General features: G+C 45.0%; 2 protein-coding genes across 3 annotated transcripts in view; one reads left to right on the top strand and one right to left on the bottom strand.

The window, feature by feature from the left end:
- Nucleotides 1-11903, bottom strand: part of S100PBP (S100P binding protein) — a 46472-nt gene extending 34569 nt beyond the window's left edge. Inside the window, exon 1 of the mRNA XM_081818006.1 lies at nt 11763-11903. The gene's annotated coding sequence lies outside the window, so the exon portion shown is untranslated. The remainder of the gene's footprint in view (nt 1-11762) is intronic.
- On the top strand, nt 78-25434 carry YARS1 (tyrosyl-tRNA synthetase 1). 2 transcript variants are annotated; one of them, XM_081817999.1, is made up of 13 exons: nt 78-294; nt 3470-3616; nt 3758-3933; nt 9148-9277; nt 12920-13000; nt 14801-14893; nt 16910-17045; nt 17727-17812; nt 20484-20619; nt 21500-21597; nt 22449-22642; nt 23140-23281; nt 24548-25434. In XM_081817999.1, exons 1-13 carry the CDS (start codon nt 130-132, stop codon nt 24656-24658), a joined length of 1695 nt encoding a protein of 564 aa, XP_081674125.1. In that variant the 5' UTR covers nt 78-129; the 3' UTR covers nt 24659-25434. The 2 variants fall into 2 exon arrangements, with proteins under 2 accessions (XP_081674125.1, XP_081674127.1); XM_081818001.1 differs by having other exon boundaries at nt 157-294; nt 3410-3616.
- The last annotated feature ends 354 nt before the right edge of the window (nt 25435-25788 follow it).

The raw sequence follows: 25788 nt of genomic DNA, 5'->3' as shown, positions 1-25788 counted from the left end.
AGCCTGCCTACTGGCTCCGCCCCTTTTCCGTCTCATCGACCCGCTCGACTCTCAGTTGCTCCTGACTCTTTCCTGTCCGCTCTTAGGCTAAGGGTTCAGGCCGAGGAAGCCGAGCGACGAGCTCAGCTGATGCAACCTACCTGCGCCCTCGTGACAGTTCCCGGCACGCGGCGGCGGCGGCGACCGAGGAAGCGGCGCGGTGCCGGGCTGAGCGCGGGAGATAGGGGCGACGGAGTCATGGGGGACGCTCCGAGCCCTGAAGAGAAGCTGCACCTTATCACCCGGAACCTGCAGGTCGGGCCTCAGAGTTGGAAATGCGCTGTTGGGGACTGGGGGCTCGAGGTCTAGTGACCCTGAGCCTCACTACTGGGTCCTAAGTGTGTGGGGTCGGGGACTCCGCGCCGAGGCAGCCCAGAGAGACTACAGCCCTCGCTGCTGGTTGGTCGGTCGGCCAGTCAATCAAGCAGCAATTATCTGGGTCGCACAGAAATGACAGTGGGCCTCACCTCCTGAGTGCAGTTACCTTGTGTTGAGCCCAGCTTTGAATCCAGGACTCCCACCCCTCCCAGCCTATTATGTGCTAGGCGCGGTGCTAGGCACTGGGGATACGTCAGGGCCCTGCCGTCACAGGGCTTGTCTGGAGGGAATCAGACGTTAAGAATGACCCATAATTCAAAAACTTAGTTACAGTTTGAAACAAGTACTGTAAAGTACTATCCGTGGAGCTTTGGAAGGAATTTAGGGGAGAGGGCTGGGGGAGTGTCAGGGAAGGCTGAGGAAGTGACCTCTAAACTGCGCCTTGATGATACAAATCACTTCACTCCACATCTGTTCCTGCTGTTTCCAGGAACTGCAGGAGTAGAAGTTAATCACAAGAAGAATGGGTTGGGGGGCATCTTAGGTAGAAGGAAGCCAGGTCCAGACCCAGAGGGGAGAAAGAACACTGGTTCAGAGAGAAGGCTGATTTGGCTGGAGTAGAGTGAACAAAGTGCAGATCAAACACTTAATAAATATATATTGCTCATTTCCTTGCCTCCTTCAGGCCTATTGTCACATTATCGGGAAGGCCTTTCCTGACTACTTTATTTAAATAACAAACCCCCTGTCACCAGAATTGTCTCATCCCTTGTTCTAGCCTTTTTTCATTGTTGTTTCTCCATAGAACTTACCACCATCTGACATACTATGTATTTTACTTGTTTGTTGAGAAGGGATAGGCAGGGACCAGGTCATGAGGGCCTTGCATGTTGTGTTTAAAAGCGAAGTTTATTCTAAGAGCAGTGATAACATTGGTTGGGCCACAGCTTGTTTTTTTTTTTTTTTTTTTGATCTTTTTTTGAGATACAATTCACATACCAAAAAGTCCATCCTTTTAAAGTGTACATTTCGGTGGGTTTTAGTATAGTCACAAGATTGTATAATTAGCACCACTATCTCATTCCAGAACATTTTCATCACCAAAATAAAACCTGTACCCATTGGCAGTCACTGCCCATTTCCCCCCTCCTGGCAGCTCTAGGGAAACACTGATCTTCTTGCTGTCTTTAATTTGCCTATTCTGGACATTTCATATGAATGGAATCATGCGATATGTGGCTTTTTATGTCTCATTTCGTTCACTTAGCGTGTTTTCAAGGTTCATCCATGTTGTCATACCCATCAGAACTTTATTCCTTATTATGGCTGAAAAATATTCATGATTATATGGATATATCACATTTTGTTTCTCCATTCATCAGTTGGTGGACAGTTGGGTTCTTTCCATTCATAACTTCATCTTAACCAGTAATTTTTGCATGCTTCCTCTTAGCCAGATTCTTTGTCCTAGTCTCTTTCCACAAAATAATGCTGGGTGGAGACAAAGGATACACAAAGCTAATGGCATTGACTCACTCAGGTTTTAAAGGGTAAGTGATATGACCTTTCTTTGGGTGGCAAGAACTCTCCCAAGTTCCCAAATAGTCAGGCTTGGAGGGTGCAGGATCCAGCTGCCAGCGACCTTAAAACAGGATTTTAGTAAGTCCTGCTGATAGATGAGTAAAACCAGCAAAACAGTTTTTGTCTTTCATGGCTTCTAACTGCCTCCCCAAACCATCATTTGGAAGAATCACTAAAATCTCTTTTATTAGCAGCATACTGACCTATTAGGATTTTTGTAATATTGTCTTCAGGCAAAAGGAAACCATTAAATAGTAAATAGGTGAATGAGTTAATCAAGTTTTGCGTTTTAGAGATTTCTCTGGCTGCCTTCTGGAACATGGACTAGGGGGAGCAAGAATAGATACAGGAGTCCTGTTAGAAGGCTATTACAGTAGTCCTGGTGTGATCTGATGTGGCCTAGTGGCCTAGACTAGGATGGTGGTATGGAGGCAGAGAGAAGGAGGAGGATTTAGGAGCTTTGGGGTAACTTAGGCAACTTGATGAATGATAGTACCATTTACTGCACTGGGGTGAAACTATAAGTGAAAAAGATGGATGGGGAGCGAGGCGGGAAGGTGAGAGCACGAGGTTAATTTTGAACATGTTGAGTTTGAATTAACTGGGTTGATAACAAGTACACTGTCCCATATATGGATGTGAGCAGGAGATTTGATAGTTACTAGCTCATAAGTAGTAACTGAAGCATCTTAAAAGGGATCAGCTAGGGAAAATGTAGAGTAAGAAGAGAAGAGATAGGGCTGTAAGGATTGCTAATATTTAATGATTAGCAAGAAGAACAGCTGCAAAGAAATCTGAGCCAACAGACAGAGAAGTAGGAGGAAAACTAAGAGAATAGAAAAGTGGAAGACCAAAAGAGGGGAGTGTTTCAGGGATGGAGTGAGGACTAAAAAAATTTTCATTGAGGGGCGCCTGGGTGGCTTAGTCGTTAAGCGTCTGCCTTCAGCTCAGGTCATGATCCCAGAGTCCTGGGATCGAGCCCCGCATCGGGCTCCCTGCTCCCCGGGAAGCCTGCTTCTCCCTCTCCCACTCCCCCTGCTTGTGTTCTCTCTCTCACTGTGTCTCTCTCTGTCAAATAAATAAATAAAATCTTTAAAAAAAAAAATTTTTTTTTCATTGAATTTAGCAACAATGGGAGTCATCCTTGATCTTAGCCAGAGCATTTTTAGTGGGGTGATGCTGTATGGAATTCAACTGGAATGGGAGATGAGGTATAAAGACCAGAAGAAGAGACAACTATTTCAAGAAGTTGGTTCTGAAAGGAAGGAACATGAGTTAGAGTAGATGGAGGGGAGGATGTAGGTAGGGACATGTCCCATTCCCTAACATCAGTGGCATTTCACTGGAGTGGTACTAGCAACAGCACCAACTAAGGTTGGTTCTCACTGAGCCCTGAGAGTATGGTTGGACCTCCCTGCTCGCTCTGGGCTTAGACCCCCAGTGATACGTGCTTTTGTTTTCCTTGTCACAGGGTAAAGGATGAGCAAGGTGGGGCACCAGCATTAAACCAGCTCTTCTGCTTCCACAACAGGAGGTTCTGGGGGAAGAGAAGCTGAAGGAGATACTCAAGGAGCGGGAACTTAAAGTTTACTGGGGAACAGCAACCACAGGCAAGCCACATGTGGCTTACTTCGTGCCTATGTCTAAGATTGCGGACTTCCTGAAAGCAGGATGTGAGGTAAGAAGTAATGTTTTGTAAACCAAGCAGTTCCTTGGGGAGTGGCCAAAAGAGAGATTTAACAAGGGCAGGGCAGAGAGGCGGATTTGGAGGTACTTGGACAAAATTCAATTTTGTTGGTCCCTTATCTCTCATGTCCAGGTAACGATTCTGTTTGCGGACCTTCACGCATATCTGGATAACATGAAAGCTCCATGGGAACTTCTAGAACTCCGAACCAGCTACTATGAGAATGTGATCAAGGCAATGCTGGAGAGCATTGGTGTACCCTTGGAAAAGCTCAAGTTTGTCAAAGGCACTGATTACCAGCTTAGCAAGTAAGTTCTAGATTATCCACCCTCCTTGTGGCTCTCATGCTTCTACCTAATTACAGGTCTGAGTCCAGGCACTCTTTAAATTTGGATTAGAAGCCATTAAAAAATTTATACTCTTTGTCCTTTTAAGTCATCCATCAAAAATGTACTTAATGCCTATGTACTGTCCATTTTGCTGGAGATGTGAATGTAACCAAAACAAAGTCCTTGGCCTTGCAGAGCTCACAGCATATGGGAGAATGATGATCAACAATTCAGCTTCCGTTTTTCCTTCCAGCCTCAGCAAATAATGATTAAAGAAAGGTGAAAGAAAAATATTTCACTTGTTTCTCATCTCTCCAACAATTTTTTTTTGAAGATTTTATTTATTTATTTGACAGAGAGAGAGACAGCGAGAGAGGGAACACAAGCAGGGGGAGTGGGAGAGGGAGAAGCAGGCTTCCTGCTGAGCAAGGAGCCCGATGTGGGCCTCTATCCCAGGACCCTGGGATCGTGACCCGAACCAAAGGCAGACGCCCAACGGACTGAGCCACCCAGGCAACCCTCCCCAACAATTTTTATTGCTTTATATCTTTATCGATTTTATTCATATTTTTAATATTAACATAGATACGATTTTGTGTCCTAGTTTTTTTAACTTGAGTAATTTCCTAAGTAATTCCTCCATGCTGCCTCATAGTCCCCACATTTTTTTATTTTTAAAACCTCAGTTAAGCCATGTATCACTCCACTGGTCACTTTTGCATTTAAACCCTTAGAACAGCTTTTTAAGGTAAGCATTGGTGTGTCCTATTTCACAGATAAGGAAACAGATTCAACTGTAACTGTCTCAAGTTCATACTCGCTGTAAGTAGAAGAGCTAGGATGTGAACCCAGATCTCTTGCTTACAAGTTCATTTCTCTTTTTACTTCATTGATCATATTTTTTTTTTCTTTTAAAGATTTTATTTATTTGAGAGAAAGAGCGCGCGAGTTGGGGGAGGAGCAAAGGGAGAGGGAGGGCCAAGCAGACTGTGTTGAGAGCAGAGCCTGACACGGGATCGATCCCATGACCCCGAGATCATGACCTGAGCCAGTACCAAGAGTTGGACACTTAACTGACTGAGCCACCCAGGCACCCCGATTGTAATTTTCTTTAGCATTCCTCACTGTTGGACATTTAGAGTTTGAAATAAGGCACATAGGGCGCCTGGGTGGCTCAGATGGTTAAGCGTCTGCCTTCAGCTCAGGTCATGATCCCAGGGTCCTGGGATCGAGTCCCGATCGGGCTCCCTGCTCCTTGGGAGCCTGCTTCTCTCTCTCTCTCTCTGTCTCTCATGAATAAATAAATAAAAATCTAAAAAAAAAAAAAGATTGAAATAAGGCACATAACTTTCTTATATGTAAACAGATGTTTGAATCCTCGGCCTCAGTAGAGTCCCTACAATTTCATTTATTTTTACGTTTGTTCTACAGATATTTATGGAGCACTTATTAGATGGCAAGCACTGTTCTGGGTCCTGAGTATACAAAAATATACTAAAACAAAAATCCCCATCCTAATGGGGCTTACGTTTCAGCAAGGATATACAGTCAAAGGAAACAAATGAAAAAGTAATGTATACAAACTGTGTCAGATGGTGATAGGTGCTACATAGCAGGCAGGCAGGAGAGAAAGTTCTTGGGGATTGGGGGGTTTCTATTTAAATAGGGTGGCTAAAAAAGACCTCTATAATAAGAAGACATTAAACTGAGACCTGAAGAAGGTGAGGGAGTGAGTCATGCAAACAATGACTGAGTTCTTACTATATGTCAGACTCTGTTCTAGGTCCTAGGATTCTAACAGTGAATGACTCAGGGAAGGTTTTTTTTCTCCCAGAATTGAACAGAATTTGGGGTTTGGGCAGATAGGATACATAAATAAAGCTACCTTGCTTCAAAGTCACTTGATCTTTTTGTATACACAAAAGTGACTTCAAAGGAAGAAGGCTTTTTAAGTATATGCTTTCATGCACTCTTCTCTGTTCCCGACAACAGCAATGATAGACAAAAACATTAAAAAACCAGAGGACATAGCCAGATTCAAAGACATGCTAAACATCTCTGTGGTAAGAAAACAGAATTGAAATGCAAATTGGTGAGTTGGTCTGAAGTTACAGGTTTGCTGGGTTCTAGTCAAGAAGCGGACAGTGGGGACAAACCAGGCTTACTGCTTAAAGCCAGAGTATAAAGCAGGGCTTTTACCCTTTTCCCATTCCCATCCCTACCCCTCAAGGAAAGTAGAGCCAAGGAGTAGGGGCACTATTAGTCACCTGCCTGGGTCTTTAGGGACTTTTGTCAAGCTTCAGGCCTATGGAGACTCGACTGTATGCATACCAAGAATTAAACCAAGCTGACCACCATTTATGAGTGTTATATCCATGATATTACCTCAAAGACATAAGTTCTAACATGCCAAGGAGTAGCATCCATTTTTAGAAAGGAAGTGATTAAACAGAGAGAGGCAGAGATGAAACATATATATAGAAATAAAAAGAATCATTTAGAAATCTTGAAAATGTAAAAATCAGTCATTAAAGCTAAACCAAACCAAACCAAATCAAACCACAAAACCCCACAGGGGCACCAGGCTGGCTCAGTTGGAAGAGTTCACGACTCTTAATTTCAGGGTTGTGAGTTCAAGCCCCACGTTGGGTATAGAGATTATAAATAAATAAACTTTAAAACAAAACCCAAAAAACTCCACAAACCAGCCTTCAATAGAAGGCTTCAACTCTAGACTGAACAAAGTTGAAGAGAAAACTAGAGATTTGTGAGACAGTACTGAGATTCACCCAGAATGCAGCCCAGAGAGATGGACAGAAAAACTGTAAGAGTGTTTGAGATGTGGATGAGGACGTTTGCTTCCAGCAGTCTGGCACACTGGGTACTCTGACCAGCCTTACAACTGAAAACAACTAAAAATGCGGGGTAAAATTTTTTTAAACATCCTGAATGCTTCAGATCAGTCAATTGACAAATTAGTCAAGAATACTCAGTGGCCAGAAATCAAACGAAAGTAGGAATACGAAGATATTTTATTTCAGAGGTGCCTGGCTGGCTCACTCAATAGAACATGCCCCTTTCGATCTCAGGGTTGTAAGTTCGAGCCCCACGTTGGGTGTAGAGGTTACTTAAAGATAAAATCTTAAAAAAAAAAAGACAAGATACTGTATTTCAACTAATCTAAGATGTCATTAAAAATACGGCTGATTAGTCTCTAACGTGCCAGTGTTTAAAAGACTTATCTAGATGTTGAAGATATTAAATATTTTTTTAAATGCAAAAAAATGCATTTTGTAATCTGTAAAATACAATTCGTAGAACACTAAGACTACTAGCGCCTCAAGAGACCTTGTTGAACTATATGGGATTGAACTTTGGTTTCAATGGCCTCACAGAGCACAGTGGGGAAAAAAAAAGAAAAAGCTAAGAAAATTGGAGTACTAGGCCAGGAGGTCCAATATTTGAATAATAAGTGTTATGGAAAAGGGAACAAAGAGTCAGAGGGAAGGAAATCATCAATGAAATAATTTATAGAACAGGTAAATGAGTGTCCAGAGTGAAAGGGCCCATCAAGTGCCTGGCACGCTGGATGAGAATAAACCCATGCTACAGTGCACTATCTTGAAATTTCACAACACTAAGGACAGAAAAAAAGGGGGGAAATATACTACAAACTTCCAAAGGGACAAAAGAAGTCACATAAAAATTTCAGGAATCACAATAGCTTTGCATTTCTCAAAAGAACACAGAGGGTGATGAAGCAAAGCCTTTAAACTTCTGGAGGAGGGGCACCTGGCTGGCTTGGCCTACTGATCTTGAGGTTGTAGGTTCAAGCCCCATGTTGGGTGTAGAGATTACCTAAAAATAAAATCTTTATTTATTTATTTTTTAAGATTTTATTTATTTATTTGACAGAGAGAGACACAGTGAGAGAGGGAACACAAGCAGGGGGAGTGGGAGAGGGAGAAGCTGGCTTCCCGCCAAGCAGGGAGCCCGATGCGGGGCTCAATCCCAGGACCCTGGGACCATGACCTGAGCCGAAGGCAGATGCTTAACGACTGAGCCACCCAGGTACCCCTTGACCCTGTAGTTTCTGACAAAGAATATAGGATATTAATCCTTGCCAGTTATGTGTTTTCAGTATTTTCTCCCAGTTGGTGGCTTGTCTTTTTACTTGATTTTACTTTTGATGTACTGAAGGTCTTAATTTTAACTTGAATTCATCAATCTTTTCTTGTGATTTGTGCTTTTGGTGTGTTTTATTGAATTTTCATTGCCCTGAGATTGTGAGATAGTCTTATATATGTACGGTCTTTTCAATGTTTTATAGTTTGGCCTTTACAGTTAAATCTTTAATCTAGTTGGAATGGAGGGATCATTTTTTCCCCATATGGATAACTAATTGTCTTTGTACCACTTTTTCTTAAAAAGTTTATCCCTTCTCTGCTGATCTGCAATGCTGGCTCTGTCATAAATTAAGTTTCCATAGTTATGAGGATCTGTTTCTGAATTCTCTATTCTGTGTCAGTGGTTAATTCTCTATCCCCATGCTATATAAATGACAAACGATTTGCTATCCAGAATACTAAGGAACCCCAAAAAAAGGAAAAGAAAGTAGAAAAATGGGCTACTTGCATAGATACTTCACAGATGAGGATACATAAATGACCAATAAAAACATGAAAATAACTTTTTTTAGATAAAGATATTCAGATATTTTACTCTTACACTTGAATGGTAGTTCAGGTGGGCATAGGTTTTTAGGTTGCAAACTGTTTTCTGTCAAAATTTTATTTTTTCTTTTTAAGATTTTATTTTGGGGCGCCTGGGTGGCTGGTTAAGCATCTGCCTTGGGCTCAGGTCATGATCCTGGGGTCCTAGGATCAAGCCCCAAGTTGGGCTCTCTGCTCAGCGGGGCTCTCTCAGCCTGCTTCACCCTCTTCCCCTCCCATCCCCGCTCATGCTCTCGCTCTCTCTCAAATAAATAAATAAAATCTTAAAAAAAAAAAGGAAAGACATAAAAAGCAAGTGGTATTTTGTATAAGACAAAGAACCAGTCACATTTTAGAAGCTACCAGGCAGCAGAGGTCTTTTGGAATGTCTTAAGATTGGGAGAGTGAATTAATGTGCTTTAGGATCAGAGTGAGGCCTTGGCCCAGTCTCACAGCTGTCCCCACTTCCTTTCCTCTTCAGAGAGTACACACTAGATGTGTACAGACTCTCCTCCGTGGTCACACAGCACGATGCCAAGAAAGCTGGGGCTGAGGTGGTAAAGCAGGTGGAGCACCCTTTGCTGAGTGGTCTGCTGTACCCCGGATTACAGGTACTGGGAGGGATGGAGTTGCCCAAGGACCTTTTCTGCTCTGGTTCTAGCTACTGGTCGCTCAGCCCCAGTGAAGCCCAGGTACTTGCTGTTCCTTCACTGTGCTGTAGGCCTTCCTTCCTGTCTCTCTCCCCTTCCCTTTGACTTCTTCAGCTGTAGGTCCTCCCCTATCTGTCTGCACTTTAAAACACTGCTCATCTCACACATCTTTTTTTTTAAATTTATACATTAGTTTATTTGCAGATTGTATATTTTTTTCTTTTTTTAAGTAAGCTCTATGCCCAGTGTAGGGTTTAAACTCACAACCCTGAGATTAGGAGTCTCACCCTCCACTGACTGAGCCAGCCAGGTGCCCCCAGATTTTATATATATATATATTTTTTTTTTTTAATAGGGAAATGCATTTTTTTCATCTTTATTGTATCATTTATCATTGAGGGGCGGATAGGTTTTGTCTATTTATTCCATTATTTCTCTTTCTTGGAGAATCTCTGTGTTTTACTTATTTAGGTGAACTTTACATGAAAGATCTTAAAGAATACTTTTTTATTTTAAATGCTTGGGGAATTTACAGAGTTATTTTCCTGGATTGGTAATTTTTATATGTTTTCTTATAAAGTGCATTTCAGTTAACAAATCTATTTACACAGGTATACATGGAAATTCACATCAGTTATTTATAGATCATACTGACAAACCACATTGTAAGTCTTCTATGCAAAGGTACACTGGGTGTGACTATTGGCTGAAAATGGCCTGATGACTAGGCTTTTTACACATACATAGTAAATGGGTTTGTTTTTTCATGTCTGCAGAATATGCCAAACACACGGAGGCCAGTCCTCTCAGAGAATGCTTTGCAGTGTCACATATCCACTTTATGTTGATTATGATCTCTTAAGTGAAGAAAATTTCAGAGTGATGTGTAAAAATAAATTTTAGGCGGGGCACCTGGGTGGCTCAGTCAGTTAAGCAGCCAGCTCTTGATTTCCATTCAGGTCATGATTTCAGGATTGTGAGATAAAGCCCTGCCTCAGGCTCCACGCTCAGTGGGGAGTCTGCTTGAGATTCTCTCTCTCCCTCTCCCCCCACCACATGCCATCTCTCTCTAAAATCTTTATTTATTTTTTAGGATTCTATTTATTTGACAAAGAGAGTGAGAGAGCACAATCAGGGGAAGCCTCAGGCAGAGGGAGAGGGAGAAGCAGGCTCCCCAGGACCCTAGGATCATGACCTGAGCCAAAGGCCCACACTTAACTGACTGAGCCACCCAGGCAGCCCATAAAATAAATAAATCTTTTTTTTTTTTTAAGATTTTATTTATTTATTTGACAGAGAGAGACACAGCGAGAGAGGGAACACAAGCAGGGGGAGTGGGAGAGGGAGAAGCAGGCTTCCCGCCAAGCAGGGAGCCCGATGTGGGGCTCCATCCCAAGACCTGGGACCATGACCTAAGCCGAAGGCAGACACTTAACAACTGAGCCACCCAGGTGCCCCATAAATAAATCTAAACAAAACAAAACAAAATAAAATAAATAAATTTTAGGCATGATCCTATTTTCTGTTAAATGAAGCACATCATATTTCATGTGTGTGCATTTATATGAGCAAGGAGAAAGAGAAAAATTCAAACCGACTTGTTAATATTGGTAACTAGCTCAGAAAGATAGGACAAAAATGGTATAGACTTAACTTTTTCTTTGTATGTATATATTTTTAGATTTTTATTTATTTATTTATGTATTTGAGAGAAAGCAAGCGCACATGCAAGTGGGAGGGTAGGGAGAGGGAGAGAGAATCCTCAAGCAGACTCCACTCTGAGCTTGGAGCCCAACGAGGGCTCCATCTCACAACCCCGAGATCATGACCTGAGCTGAAACCAAGAATCAGACACCTAACTGACTGAGCCACCCAGGCGCCCCTCTTCATGTATGTCTGTAACATTTGATATGAGGGGTACCTTTGCTCCTCCTCCCGTTCGCATGCACTCTCTTCCTCGCTCTCAAATAAATAAATAAATAAATAAAATCTTAAAAAAAAGATGTTTGGTAGAAGAATATCAAGTCTAACCTCATCACCTCCAAAAGAGCTTTCTACGGGTTAAGCCTGGACATGTTCTAGATCTGCCCTGCCCCCTGTGGTAGCCTCTCCTCTAGTCGTGGTCATGTGTGGCTATTAAAAATAATTAAAATTAAAATTCTTAGGTTTCAGTCACATTGGCTATATTTCAAGTGCTCACAAGCCACATGTAGCTAGTGGCTAATCTACTGAACAGCACAGACATAGAACATATTCATCATTCCAGAATATTATAGTGGACAGTGCTCTTCTAGATTATTCCAGCTTGCTCACCTTTCTCTTCCCCTCCTTCTTCCTCTTCCCTCCATTCAATTAGACGTGAAATCATACCAATTCTACTTTTAAAATCTCTTAAATGTGTTTTTGTTCTACATCCCTGCTGACCTGGTTCGGCATTGTTTCCTACCTGGCCTCTCACGCAGCCTCCTCGCTGTCTTCTTTGTCTCCAGTCCAAAGGGCTCTACTCCGTGCCCTGCCCTCTTACTGGTGTGATCTTTCTACAGTGTGGGCCAGGACGATGCTAGGCACCCTAGCGTGATGGTCAGGATCCTTACTTCTCTGAGGCCATCACTAACCACTTCCTACATCCGTTGAAGTTTGTGCTTTTGCATACTGAATCACTAATTTCTCTAAACATTTCACACCTCTTTGCCATCTGACATCTGTTTCCTCTTCATGGTGAAAAACATCTATATATTCTTCAAAACCAGGGTCAGCCCACAGTCTGATTCCAGGAAGCCTTCATTGCCATCTGTCTGACCAGCTAGAGAGAAGCATTTCTTTCTTTGTTCCTTAAATGACCATCTCAGGTAGCCCTTCAAACACTGCACTGAAATTATCTGTTTACATGTCTCTCTTTTCAAAGCTGGGTAATTGGCTTCTTATAGGCCGAGTCTGGGTCCAATTCAGCTCTGCATCCTCAGGGCTGGTACTAGGCCTGGCAGGTAGTAAGTGACAAAATCAGCTTAGTCTTGTCTTTTGTTTCTGAGCTCTCACAGCACGTTCTTCTTACGCCTTTTTTTTTTTTTAAGATTTTATTTATTTATTTGACAGAGGGAGAGAGTGCAAGAGAGGGATAAGCAAACTCCCTGCTGAGCAGGGAGCCCAATGCGGGGCTCCATCCCAGGACCCTGGGATCATGACCTGAGCGGAAGGCAGACACTTAACTGACTGAGCCACCCAGGCGCCCCTCTTATGCCATTATTTGACATTTGTCACAGGCTGCGTTATTCAGTGGGTACCTTTGACCCGACTCTGGTGTGTCTGCTCCTTCTTCCCTCCCTTCCCCATGGACTGTGAGCTTCCCAAAGGCAGAGGCTCTTACTTTTTCCCCCAAGACATCCACATGGAGTTCTGTCCACCACAGGCACTCAGCTAATGTTTATGCTGTTCTTGAGGCCAAGAGGGAGGCTGGATGCTGCTTTATTTGCTTCCTGGCTCTACTTTCTGAAAAAAATGTAGTGATTTTCAAAAGTTTCTGATTTCCCAGATCCATATAGAAGAAATACAGTAGGAGTTTATGCTCATGTGGTTTTTTTGTTTTTGTTTTTGTTTTCCACACAGGCCTTGGATGAAGAGTATTTGAAAGTAGATGCCCAGTTTGGAGGTGTTGATCAGAGAAAGATTTTTACCTTTGCAGAGAAGGTCAGTGTTCTCTTTCCTATCTTTTTTTCTTTTGTGCCTTAGGTATACAATTAAGGTTTATTGACTATGCCGGTCCCACCACTCATAACTATATTTTATGGCGGGTATTGTTCTCCCTGTTTTGCAGACGAGAAAACTGACTGTCGAGAAAGAAAGTTGTCTGTTATCACACAGTTAGTGACTAAGCAGCAGTTAGCCTCAGACCTGACTCAAAAGCCAGAAAGCTGCCCCCAGACCTGTTGGATTTGCTTCTTTCCTAATAACACAGTTTCTAGGGAAAGGGACCACCAGTCAACTACTGGTCTTTCCCAGAGCATTCGGTCCATATTGCTCTGGATCTTACATAAACCACTTGTCTCTGAGATGAGGCTTAACAGGGTTTAAAGGAGGAAATCAGAGCAAACCCTTAATAGTTCTTTTTGGGGAAAGAACTTGAGTAAGTTGGAAAGGGCCATTGAGAAATGGTTGTTATTTTTGAAAGTTTCTCAAAACCTCATCTTGGCAAGGGTATGGAGAAAACACTTAGTGGAAATGTAAATTTCCGGGAGGGTAGTTTTCCCTGATAATTATACAAATTGGTGCTAAGGAAATAATTTTAAAAGTGCAACTTCAGTTACATATGAAAGTATTTATCACATTATCCATTTAAAGGTAAAATCTAGATACAGGGACGCCTCACTAGTTCAGTCGGTAGAGCATGCGACTCTTGATCTCAGGGTTGTGTGTTCAAGCCCCACATTGGGTATAGAGATTACTTAAAAATAAAATCTCTAAAAAAAAATCTAGAAATAAACTCACATCCAATGGCAAGGGATTATTATGTTATGATATGTGTTATGATAACTCCTTACAATGGAATATTATATAGTATTCTTTAAATACTTTAAATTTATTTAAAATTTATTAAATAAATTTTTTGGATGTATTTTTTATTAAGTTTTTAATTTTATTTCCAGTATAGTTAACATACAGTGTTATATTAGTTTCAGGTGTGCAATATACTGGTTCACCAGTTCTGTACATTACTCAGTGCTCATCACGCAAGTGCACTCCTTAATCCTTACCCCCTATTTCCCCCATCCCCTCACCCTCCTCCCCTCTGGTAACCATCAGTTTATTCTCTGTAGTTGAGTCCTGTTTCTTGGTTTTCTCTCTTTCCTTTTTTTTCCCTTTGCTAGTTTGTTTTGTTTCTTAAATTCCACATATGAATGAAATCATATGGTATGGTATGGTATGGTATGGGAGCCTGCTTCTCCCTCTCCTTCTGCCTGCCACTCCCCCTGCATGTGCTCTCTCTCTCTGTCAAATAAATAAAATCTTTAAAAAAAAAAAAAGAAAGAAAGAAGTCAGTCAGAAAAAGACAAATACCATATGATTTCACTCATGTGGAATCTAAGAAACAAAACAAATGAACAAAGGGGAAAAAAAAGAGAGAGAGGCAAACCAAGAAACAGACTCTTAACTGTAAAGAACAAACTGATGGTTACCCCAGGGGAGGTGGGTGGGGGACGGGGGAAGTAGGGGATGGGGATTAAGGAGTGTGCTTGTTGTCATGAGCACCGGGTGATGTATGGAAGTGTAGAATCACTAAATTCTACACCTGCAACTAATATTACAGTGTATGTTAACTAAAGTTTAAATAAAAAACTTCAAAAAAAGAAAGAAAGGTTGTATATTCAGTAAAAGAGATTGGAAGAACTATATCAAACTGTTACGTTGCTGGCCAAGTTAGATGAGATTGGGGCACTGAGGAGCAGTTTATACTAACACGTGCTTTGTGTGTTTCTTTCTAACCCCCAGTACCTCCCTGCACTTGGCTACTCAAAACGGGTCCATCTGATGAATCCTATGGTTCCAGGATTAACTGGCAGTAAAATGAGCTCCTCAGAAGAGGTACGTTTTCCAGCTCTGACTTGAGTTTAGAAATCTTCAGCAAGAGATGAAGGGATTGAGGACTCAAAAGAAGAATCCCCTCGCTAACTAGAATTCTTGTAGATTTGAGTTCCAAGGACTCTGAAGTCATCCAATTAATTTCAGTGGTTCTTGAGTATTAAAGGACCCAGAAGCAGTCCTGATGGGATCCAGTCATAATCTTAACAATTTTACTGTGGCTGATAAAACACACTAGCAAAAGTAATTTCTTCATTCATAGAACTGTGATAAGATTCAGCCTTGTTCATGAGGTTAATGAGGCTAGGGTTGCATTTCACCATATAGCATCTTGATTCTCAGGGTGATGTTTGATATAACTAATGTGATAAATACAGTATCTTTTACCAGTTAAAAATCCTGCTTAGGAAAAGTGCACTTTTGATCACTAAGGGTACAGAATGGAGGATGTAGTGGGACCCAAAGATGTGAAAGGTTGAGTTCTGGGTTCCCAAACACAGCTGAGCTTCAGAACCACCTAGGGAATTAAAAAAAGAGAGAGAAAAAAAAAAGCATTGATTCGACTCTGTTCTTAGAGATTCCGATAAAGTGGTTCTGGGAACATCAGGAATCTGTATTTTCTTTCTTTCTTTTTTTTTTTTATTAACATATAATGTATTGTTTGTTTCAGGGGTACAGGTCTGTGAGGAATCTGTATTTTCTTTCAAATTCCACTAGGTGATTCTGATTGAAGTCACATTTTGGTGTTCATCTAGTTCTTTAAATCTGACTTTTCAGTCTTTGATCAGAGACCAGTAAATATACACATGGAAACTGTTATTATTTTTAAAGGAATATATAAAATATTTGTTTTTCTCTGTGTTAAAATGCTCCAGGTATCAGTTATTTCTCTGACAGAATATCATATCACTCACCCTATTTAGTGACTTCACCGTATCTTAGCCCTGGAAATCAGTGTTAGCAGCCATTTCTGAACATGACTGCATCAGAATCACTCAGAGAGCTTTTTAAAAATGCAAATACCTGGCCCAACCTCAAGAGATTTTGATTCATCTCCTGGTAATTTACATTTTTTAAAGGCACCCCAGATGACTCATACATAGGCATACACAGACCAGAATTTGGTAACCACTGAACCCAAAGAACCATGAGCTTACTCATTCCAAAATAAGAAACAGTTCCTATTACCTAAAAAGGGAAAATGGCTCTAGATACTAGGCGGTACCTGATCTGGGGGGGTTGCCACGTAGCAAGCCGCTCACACACTGTTCTGGGCAGTGACAATGAGTATGCCCTTTTCAGAAAATAGTTTTGGGCCTGGCGGTTTTGGGTAGCTTAGGCAAATAATCCTAGAGAAGGCAGAAACAAAAACAATAAAAACCTCTGCAAAGATATTCATTGTAATATCGTATATAATTTGTAAAAATTAGAAAAATCTAACAGTTCAGAAATTATGTTGTCACTAATAATTGGGAATGTGATACAGCATACAAATTAGAGGCAAAGACTAGATAGCCCCTCAGAAATACTTACGATATAGTCTCAAGTGAAAAAGCAAAGGGTAGACATTTGTTCTCAAACTCTACAAGTTTGTAACGATTCTGTGTGTTATACGCCTGGGAAGAACACAGGAAAATTGAAATTGTGGTTTTTGTCAGGTGGCAATATTGTGAGTGGTTCTTGACTCTGATTAATTCTGCTTTTGTTAAATTTGTTAATGTTTAAACCTCTGTTAAAAAAAAAAAATTAGGGCGCCTGGGTGGCTCAGTTGGTTAAGCGACTGCCTTCGGCTCAGGTCATGATCCTGGAGTCCCGGGATCGAGTCCCGCATCGGGCTCCCTGCTCAGCAGGGGGTCTGCTTCTCCCTCTGACCCTCCCCCCTCTCATGCTCTCTCTATCTCAGTCTCTCTCTCAAATAAATAAATAAAATCTTAAAAAAAAAAAAATTAAAATACACAGATTAGTTGAGCATATCTCATTTCCCACCATAAGAGGTCCCTTCTCCTCCATGGCTTATAGGAGTCCAAGATTGATCTCCTTGACCGGAAGGAGGACGTGAAGAAAAAACTAAAGAAGGCCTTCTGTGAGCCAGGGAATGTGGAGAACAATGGAGTTCTGTCTTTCATCAAGCATGTCCTCTTTCCCCTCAAGTCCGGTAAGATACTCGATTGCTTCTCAGAGGCCAGGCAGAAGGAGCAAAACTAGTACTAGGATCATTCTTGTGGTTGGTCAGAAGTCTTCCTTTAGAGATGGGCTTCCCTGATTCTGTGCTCTGACTTCTCATATACCGGGGTACACTTGCACTTGGGATGTCATTTCGTTGCCCATGAGATTGTCACCAGGTTGGGTTCTAAGTGGGGTGTCAGGGTGGGCGGGTGTTGTAGAAATGAGGGTGGGCACAGGCATGCCAAATTAGAGCAATGAGAAAGAAATGTAAGGCACGATCCTTCCCCTTGAGTGTGGATGCCAGCTGGGTTTCTAGCTCATCTGATTTAAGATAAATGCCATATAATAAAGTTTAAAATATAACAGAGGGGCGCTGGGTGGCTCAGTCATTAAGCGTCTGCCTTCGGCTCAGGTCATGATCCCAGGGTCCTGGGATCAAGCCCCGCATCTGGCTCCCCGCTCTGCGGGAAGCCTGCTTCTCCCTCTCCCACTCCCCCTGCTTGTGTTCCCTCTCTCGCTGTGTCTGTCTGTCAAATAAATAAATAAAATCTTTAAAAATAAATAAATAAAATATATAACAGAAACTACAAACATCCGTACCATTTGAGCTAGGAATGCTGACTCTGCCATTATCAATGACTTTGTTGGCATGGATCCTTTTGTCTTACAGAGTTTGTGATCCTTCGAGATGAGAAATGGGGTGGAAACAAAACCTATACCGCTTACTTGGACCTGGAAAAGGACTTTGCTGATGAGGTAATCCCAAAGGAGGAGTAATCCCCACCGAATTCCTTCTGACAGACCTCTCCTTCTTGGCCTAGCCAGAAGTTTCTGCTTGATGATCTCCAGGGCCATGTATTGTGGGTAATGGCTTAATGAGGGTTCAGGTGGTTCACGGGTTAGGCAAGCAAATGGCAGCTGAAGTATTGGTGTCCTAATCACCCTGCAAAGGATTTAACCTGGAATGAAGAACCAAACCCAGCAAGATGAAGCATTTCAGGGAGAGGGGCAAAGTCAAGGTTCAAAAAAGAAACACCTCAGAAAGGACAGCATAGAGGATCCTGCTGATCTCAACAGACAGCTTAAGAGAAGAATTACTAGGTGCCTGTGAGTTAGGCACCATGGTAGGAGCTGGCATTACAGAGGATTAAATCCTCATGAAGCTTGTGGTCCGGAAGGAGAGGCGGACGTGTAAACAAGTGTCATTGCTGTGTGGCTATATGATGATGATGTATACACGGCCCAGAGATCAAAGAGGAGGAAGTCATTACCTGGCTGGCTGGCAAAGCTTTGCAGAGGGGACAACATCCAAACAGAGGGAATAAATTGTGCACAGACATGGGCAGATGAAATAGCACAGTATGGAATCGCAAGTGGTTTGGTCTGACATGAGTCTAAAAGGTGAGGCGGAGTGTTGTGGGTGAGCTAGGCAGGGCCAGATCATAAAGTGAAGATGTGGTGGTGGTGGGTATGGGGAAGGAAATGGGGGCTTTTGATTGACTCTGACTCTCGGTTAAATCAGCAGTGTGATTGGGCTGTCAGAATGTTCATGAAGTCTTGCTATGTAAGGCATCAGAAATGTGGAGTCTGGAACCAGGGAGCCGATAGTCCATTCATTTCTCCACTGTTGTGAGTACATTTGGGCTTGTTCATTCAGCCCTGGACTCAAATTTTATGAGGTTTATTGGACAGTCTGGGCTGTGTTGATGGGGAGAGGAAGGGGGCTGTGATAAGGAACAGACCCAAGCCCATGTCACAGAAGCACAGTTGAAAGAACTGGGGATGTTTGGCTGGGAATCAGGCCTGCGTTCAGTCCTCCTCAGATACCTGACAGACTCTCGCGGGGGAGGGGTTGGATTTCTTCCTGTGGCCCCAGAGGGCTAAGCCAGGTGTGCGCGGGTGGGGCCCGCAGTGGGGCGTGTTCAGGTTCAACATCAGGGAGAGCCGCGCAGTGACCTTGGTTGGATGGCAGCGGGCCGGGCTGCCTCACTTGACCTTTCGCCCCCATCGCTGAGGTGTTCAGGCAGAGGCCAGAAGTCCACTGCAGGCAACCTGGTGTGAGGGTTTGAACGTCACATAGCGGAAAAGTCTCCATGACCTCTGAGCTCTGCAGCCCGTAAGGCCCGTTTTTTGGACGTTTCGCAGCCGTCGCTCTGAACCCCTCTATCTGCAGTCTGAGGCAGGCCACAGGACCCACACGGCACTCCTCAGCCCCGTGAACAGCCAAGGTTGGAATAACGAGAAGGATAGAAGAAAGCGCCTGAAGAGCCTGGAGCAGCACTAGCCAAGGGCACGTTCTGTGACTGCGGACACGTTCCGGACGTGCTGTGTCGCGCGGCTGCTGCCGGCCGCGTGCGGTCAGCCCCTCCGTGCGCACCATGCAACTGAGGAACCGGACGCACTTTACACTTAAGTGGCCACACGGGGCTAGCGGCTACCGTGCTGGACAGAGCAGGTCTAAAGCTTTTCTATTATTGAAAATTAAACATTCCTAAGGAGATGAAAGAATATCAGAAACAAAAATGGAGGCGTTGTTGTATTACAGGTATTCACAGCTAAGAGATAACCCCTCAGAACATCTAGCAGAGCCTTGCAGGGGCCAGATTTGGATGTGAAAGTACTAGTCACAGGACACAGGAAGAGAAATTGAATTGCTGAGCTCCTGCCACGTACTAGCCTCGCTCACCATATTCACCCACATTATGTGATTGAATCCTCATTCTGACTCTGAAGTATAGGCATTGTCTCCAGTTCTTAAGTAAAGCATCCCAAACTTAGAGGGGTTAAGTGCCTGGTCCGGGTCACACAGCTAGCTGGGACTCTAACCCCGGTCTGTCTAACTCCAATGCCCTCGCTCTTTCTTCTCGCTCACTCAGCTCCCCGCCAGGCTGTCTCCTCAGGTTGCCTCTGTGAGTGTTTCTCTGCCTGTAAATGGACCCTGGTTCATGCCATTACTCGAAGCATGAATGGAGGGACTAGAAGAATTTGATTAATAAAAACATTCAGCCTCAAAAAAAAAACTTCAGCCTCTAAAATCCCTCAAGTTATTGCAGCTCAGGTCATGATCTCAGGGTCATAAGATGGAGCCCCACATTGGGCTCCACACTGGGCATGGAGCCTGCTTAAGATTCCCTCTCTCCTTCTCCCTCTGCCCCCCACCCCTGCGTGCACTCTCTCTCTCAAATAAATAAGTAAATAAGATAAAATCCCTCAAGTTAGTATGGAATTCAGAGTCAAAAGACCTAAATCTCAGACAAGAAAAATAATCTTTCTGAACCTATGTCCCCCTCTTGGCTTTGTCAGCTTGACAGGGCTGTTCTGAGGATCAACAGCCTACACTTTACACACACGTTATCTTTAGTAGACTCAGACGTGCCGTGCCCCACTCCGGTGCCTCCTTTCACCGGGCCTTTGTACACTTCCACAGGTTGTACACCCTGGAGACCTGAAGAATTCTGTTGAGGTCGCCCTGAACAAGTTGCTGGATCCTATCCGGGAAAAGTTTAATACTCCTGCACTGAAGAAATTGACCAGCGCTGCCTACCCAGAGCCCTCCAAGCAGAGTAAGGCCAGCCAGGGAGGAGCAGGGCCATGGGCTGTATGACATCATCAGGACAGAGAGCCTGTCGGTGGGCTTCAGAAAAGGCTCTGTCTTAAATCGAGAGCCCGAGAAGCCAGGGGATCTGAAGTGCAAGAATATCCTACCCCGTCAACTCCTGGAATGGAACTTGCGTCATCTTGATTTAGGTTTAGGCGATACTGTGATTACATCCTGTTGTCCCAAGCCTACTGGTGTGAGACATGCACTGTGATCCTTGCCTAAATCTTTCAATTAAGAGAGCAGTTGGGTTAGACCATGAGGGTAACACAGCTACTCAGGCAGAGCCTGCACAGCTCCTTAGGGAAGCTCGTCTTGAGCTTCGCCTAATTCCTTTCCATATGCTTCTGACTGGCTCTTAGTTGGCCATCCACTTATCCATGACGCTGAGATATTAATATGGATGGTTTTGTGTGACCTTCCCCGACTCAATAAATGTATGTGGAGAGCACGAATAGAAACAGCTAAACATAGCAAAGCTACTACTGTTGTCCCCCCCCCCCACTTCCCTCCCCACCAGCTAATAACTGAGGGAGAGAATAGATGAAAATCTGGCATGTCACTTCTCAAAGGCTGCTGCTCCTGTTTTAAAGAAGATATAACTAGGGGCACGTGGCTGGCTCATTCGGTAGAGCCTACAACTCTTGAGCTCAGGGTCATGAGTTTGAGTCCCATATTAGGCGTAGAGATGACTTTAAAAAGAAAAAAGAAGATATAACTAAAGGGGTAGATTCTGGGGATTCCGCACGATACCCTGCTAGTGTCCCCAGTGGGTGGTGTCAGCAGTTGACCTATCATGGCGAAGGAGGAGAGTTCTGATCCCCTAGGGTTCTTCTCATTCACAGAGCCATTTGCCAAAGGCCCTGCCAAGAATTCAGAACCAGAGGAAGTCATCCCGTCCCGGCTGGATATCCGTGTGGGCAAAGTCATTAGTGTGGACAAGGTACTCGTTTTTCACCACATCCCAGAGAGGCAGATAGGGGTCACGTTTGTCTGTTTCCATCTGGAGGAAACCTGGCCTGGGAAGGGAAGTAACATCCCTGAGGTCATATTGCAAGTCAGAACACAGGTGCCTAATCCCAGGTGTCAGGCTTTTCCCTTCGCTGCCTCTGAACCTTCCGCCACCAGACAGCCGGGAACTCAGGGTGGGGGGAGGATATTAGTCAGAGGGAGCCTGCTCATCAGTTAAATCCGGTCCCATAGATTCCTCTGGTCTCTACCAGCTCAGCTGGACTTAGCTGCAGGCCTTATCTTGGATCAGCCACTGTGTCGCCCTGTCCCATCCTACCCACCCACCCCTGAAAATGGGGAAGCGAGAGGGACTTCCTTTTTCCCAGAGACGGAAGGTTATGTAACCAGTGACCTGGGACCATTGTTGTGGACTTTTTTTCTCTCCCGGCATTGTTTTTCACTGCATAGACCCGACTACGAAACAACTTTGAGGTTAGCTGCTGGTGCTCTTTGACATGACGAGGCCAGCCCTGCCCTCCCCCCAACCTCGGGGCTGGTGCAGCGTGTGGCCATAATGATGGCCACCCAGACCCGTCCGGGCCTCTTGACCTCTGGGGGAGACTCCTTGCCCCGCCTTTTACTGACAGCCTGCCTCTTGGCGGACAGTAAAATGTACCCTCCCGGCCCATTCTGTCTGCTCTCTGAGGCCTGGAAAGAGTTTGCTCCAGAGGGCCCCCTAGGAGCCTATGCTGGGGAGTAGGATGCCCGCTCCGGCAGTCCGAGGGCTCGCCGGGCCCCGTCCGTGATCCGTTGCTCTGTGGTACTAACCTCTCTTGCCGGCAGCACCCCGACGCAGACAGCCTGTATGTGGAGAAGGTTGATGTGGGGGAGGCTGAGCCGCGGACTGTGGTGAGCGGCCTGGTGCAGTTTGTGCCCAAGGAGGAGCTGCAGGACCGGCTGGTGGTGGTGCTGTGCAATCTGAAACCCCAGAAGATGAGAGGCGTCGAGTCCCAAGGCATGCTTCTGTGCGCTTCTACGTGAGTGAGAACTGGGGGCGGGGCCGGGGCGGGGGAATCGGCCCACGGGATGCCCTGCCACGAGCCGGGTGGAAACCCTAAGGACACTGTCCAAAAGATGGTACATGAAGGAATTAGTTGTTGGGCAAGTACTGTGAAGGAAGCGCTTTACCTAAAGGTAGTTTTATTAAGACAGAAATTGAAGGCTCCGAGCAGTATGCACATGCTCGAGTCTCTCTACCAGTAGGAGATGGAGCCAGGAGTCAAACCTAATTCTCACTGGCCGTTCGGGCCTTGCTGTCTCTGTTATGTCCTACTTCCTCCCCTGAAAGCCCAGAGTTTGGTATCTCTCCCGACAGACGGTTTCAGGGTAGCCGTAGTCAACCCAACCCTGGTAACATCCAGAAACATGGTGCAGCACTGAGGGCCCCTCCGTAAAGGTCCTGATGCCTTGGCTTCCACGGCAGCTGGAGGCAGGCCACAGCCTCATGCTTTCCTCGTCCTGTGTGTCTTCTCAGAGAGGGGGTAGACCGCAAGGTTGAGCCTCTGGACCCTCCTGCAGGCTCTGCTCCCGGTGAGCGAGTGTTCGTGAAGGGCTATGAGAAGGGCCAACCAGATGAAGAGCTCAAGCCCAAGAAGAAAGTCTTTGAGAAGTTGCAGGTAAGTAGCTGGCCATGCCTCGTCCCCTCTCTTGCCTGGGCTGCCTGGACTGGGTCCCCAGACTGCTGTGTTACTGGGTCCACCACTGCCGTCCCCCTCCCACCCACCCACCCCCTCCCTCCCTCCCTCCCCAGACCTTCCTGCCTCTCTAAGCCCCTCCCTTCCTTAGTCCACACCTTTCCAGAGGAGGTGCCTGCAGAACATGGGAGCCCTCGCACATACTGAGCACGGACAGACTATTTGAGGCACTGTGTGAGGGACTCAGACATTTCCTCTTCTGATCTTCAGTCCGCGATCGGAGGATTGTCCCTATTTTATCTGGCAGGACACCTGCCAAGGCCACACAGGGTCACCAGAAGCCATGGAGCCAGGACCCCCTCTCCCACCACTAACCCGCTCTGGTCTTAGAGCACTCATTCTCCGTCTGCCCTCTGGGGCGTGGACTCACACACAGCCCGTCCCCATGGCCCCTGAATGCATTCCTACCTTCAGCAGGTACTGAGCCCCTGATACGCATGTCAGCCACCGTTCTAGGTGCTCGGGCTGCATCAGGAACAAAGCAGCAACCGTTCACTCTCCTCATGGAGCTAACAGGACACATGTGACCTTCCCTAGTTAATCCCGCATTTCGTTGCTCAGCCAGAAGTGTGTCTGGGGGGCATAGAGTCATCCTGCATGTGGTGGGCAGGTTTTACCCACTCCCTTCTTTCCTACTTTCCCAGGCTGCTTTTTTTAATCACTTTTTTTTCCTGCTATAAAATAAATTTCCAATATAGAAATGTCCAAAGTATAGGGAACATGAAGAAAACAAAATACCCATAGTCCTGCCACCTAGAGTTCCTGGGAAATAGCATTAGTGATTCTTTGTGGACTTTTTCAATGCAAGGAGATAATGTATTTACAGTTTGAGTCCCACCATATGTTTATTTTTTTTATTTAACTTGATGCCAGAAAAACGTGCCCGTCTTCTTAAATACCGAGAGGGGGGATCTGACTGCATAGTGTTGAATCATAATTACTGTAATGTAACAAAATTATATAGCCTTTTAAACATTGAAGTTGTTCTCAGGTTTTCACTATTCGTACGCTCCAGGCGGATGTCTTGCTACATAGTTCTTTGCACTTACTCGTGACTGTTTTCCTAAACTAGATGCCTCGGATGAGCTGGCTTGCCGGGAGGGAAGAGAGGCACATGAGACCTTGGGGAAGGGCTGTCCTCGAGCTGCTTTCACCGCCACATTCACGGCTTCTCTTTATTTTGTGCAGGCTGACTTTAAAACCTCTGAGGACTGCATCGCACAGTGGAAGCAAACTGACTTCATGACCAAGCTGGGGTGCATCTCCTGTAAATCGCTGAAAGGGGGGAACATCAGCTAGCTATCCTGGCATCCTGCTCCCTCCTCCCATCCCGAGTCATCTGCTGTCTCAGTTTGCTCCGTCCTTCACCCATTTACCCATCTCCCCATCTCCCAGGACACCGAAGCAGGAAGTTGGGGACTTTATTAGGGGTGGAACTCAGTAAGCGGCAGCTCAACCTCCCCAGAATCCAGAACCATCCTGTCGGGGCTGCTGGGCTACTACAGAGCCGCTGACTGCCCACCCCCCCGCCCCGCCCTGGGGTAGTAACGAGGGTGGGGCGGCAGCAGGGAGCCCAGCTCTACCTTCTCCCCCTGGCAGCTGACTGGAGAAATCTGGTTGCAATATGACTCCTAGAAAAGGTTTATGCCACAGCTCTTCTAATTGGAAGAATATTGGTTCCCATGTTTTCCTAGAGTTCTCCCAGCAGCTGTGCCTCTGTCTGGGATCTGGTGCCTGAACTGAGCTAATTACAGCCTTTCCCCAACAGGAAATTGTGGGATTTGAAAAGGAAAGGGAGGGGAAAACAGAGAACCTAGTGGTCTACCAAGTGGTGGGCAGCTTTCCCCAGTGCCTGCCAACCCTGAGGCCCAGCCCTGGGGCTCCTGCCGTTTCTTTCCCTTGATCCTGCGGGGTTGGGACATTCCCTAAACCAGCTGTGTGTTAATATCAGAAGTAAGGCAGATGGCAGAGCCTGAATCTTTCTTCAGAGAGGGTGGGGTACTTCTCCATAAGGCATCTTGATCAGAATCACTGTCACTGTCACGAATTCAAATAAACTGAACAAGAGTGTCTGGGTGGGGCCTGTGAGCCGGACCATCTCAGGAGGGAGGAACACAAGTGTGGAGCAGCTGCTGGGCCCCTCACCCAGCCCAGGCTGCTTGTATCTTGGACTTTTGACCCTGTAATGCGCCGGGGGGGGGGACCGGATGGATCAGAGACACTTCGACTTTTCCTTTGGCCGTAAACGCAGAAGAGGCCGGGGGTGCCTGAGTGGCTCAGTGGGTTGAGCGCCAGACTTGATTTCGGCTCAGGTCATGATCTCAGGGTGAGATCAAGCCCTGTGTCGGGCTCCACGCTGGGTGCGGAGCCTGCTTAAGATTCTAGCAAAAAAAAAGGGTGGGCAGAAGACACCCACTTTGGGGTCCAGT

This window comes from Leptonychotes weddellii, chromosome 4 (genome assembly GCF_054177405.1).
Source record: "Leptonychotes weddellii isolate Sample4059 chromosome 4, ASM5417740v2, whole genome shotgun sequence".
Taxonomy (NCBI): Eukaryota; Metazoa; Chordata; class Mammalia; order Carnivora; family Phocidae; genus Leptonychotes; species Leptonychotes weddellii.
Note: the sequence above shows the minus strand (reverse complement) of the source record. Positions and strands in the feature narration are given on the sequence as shown.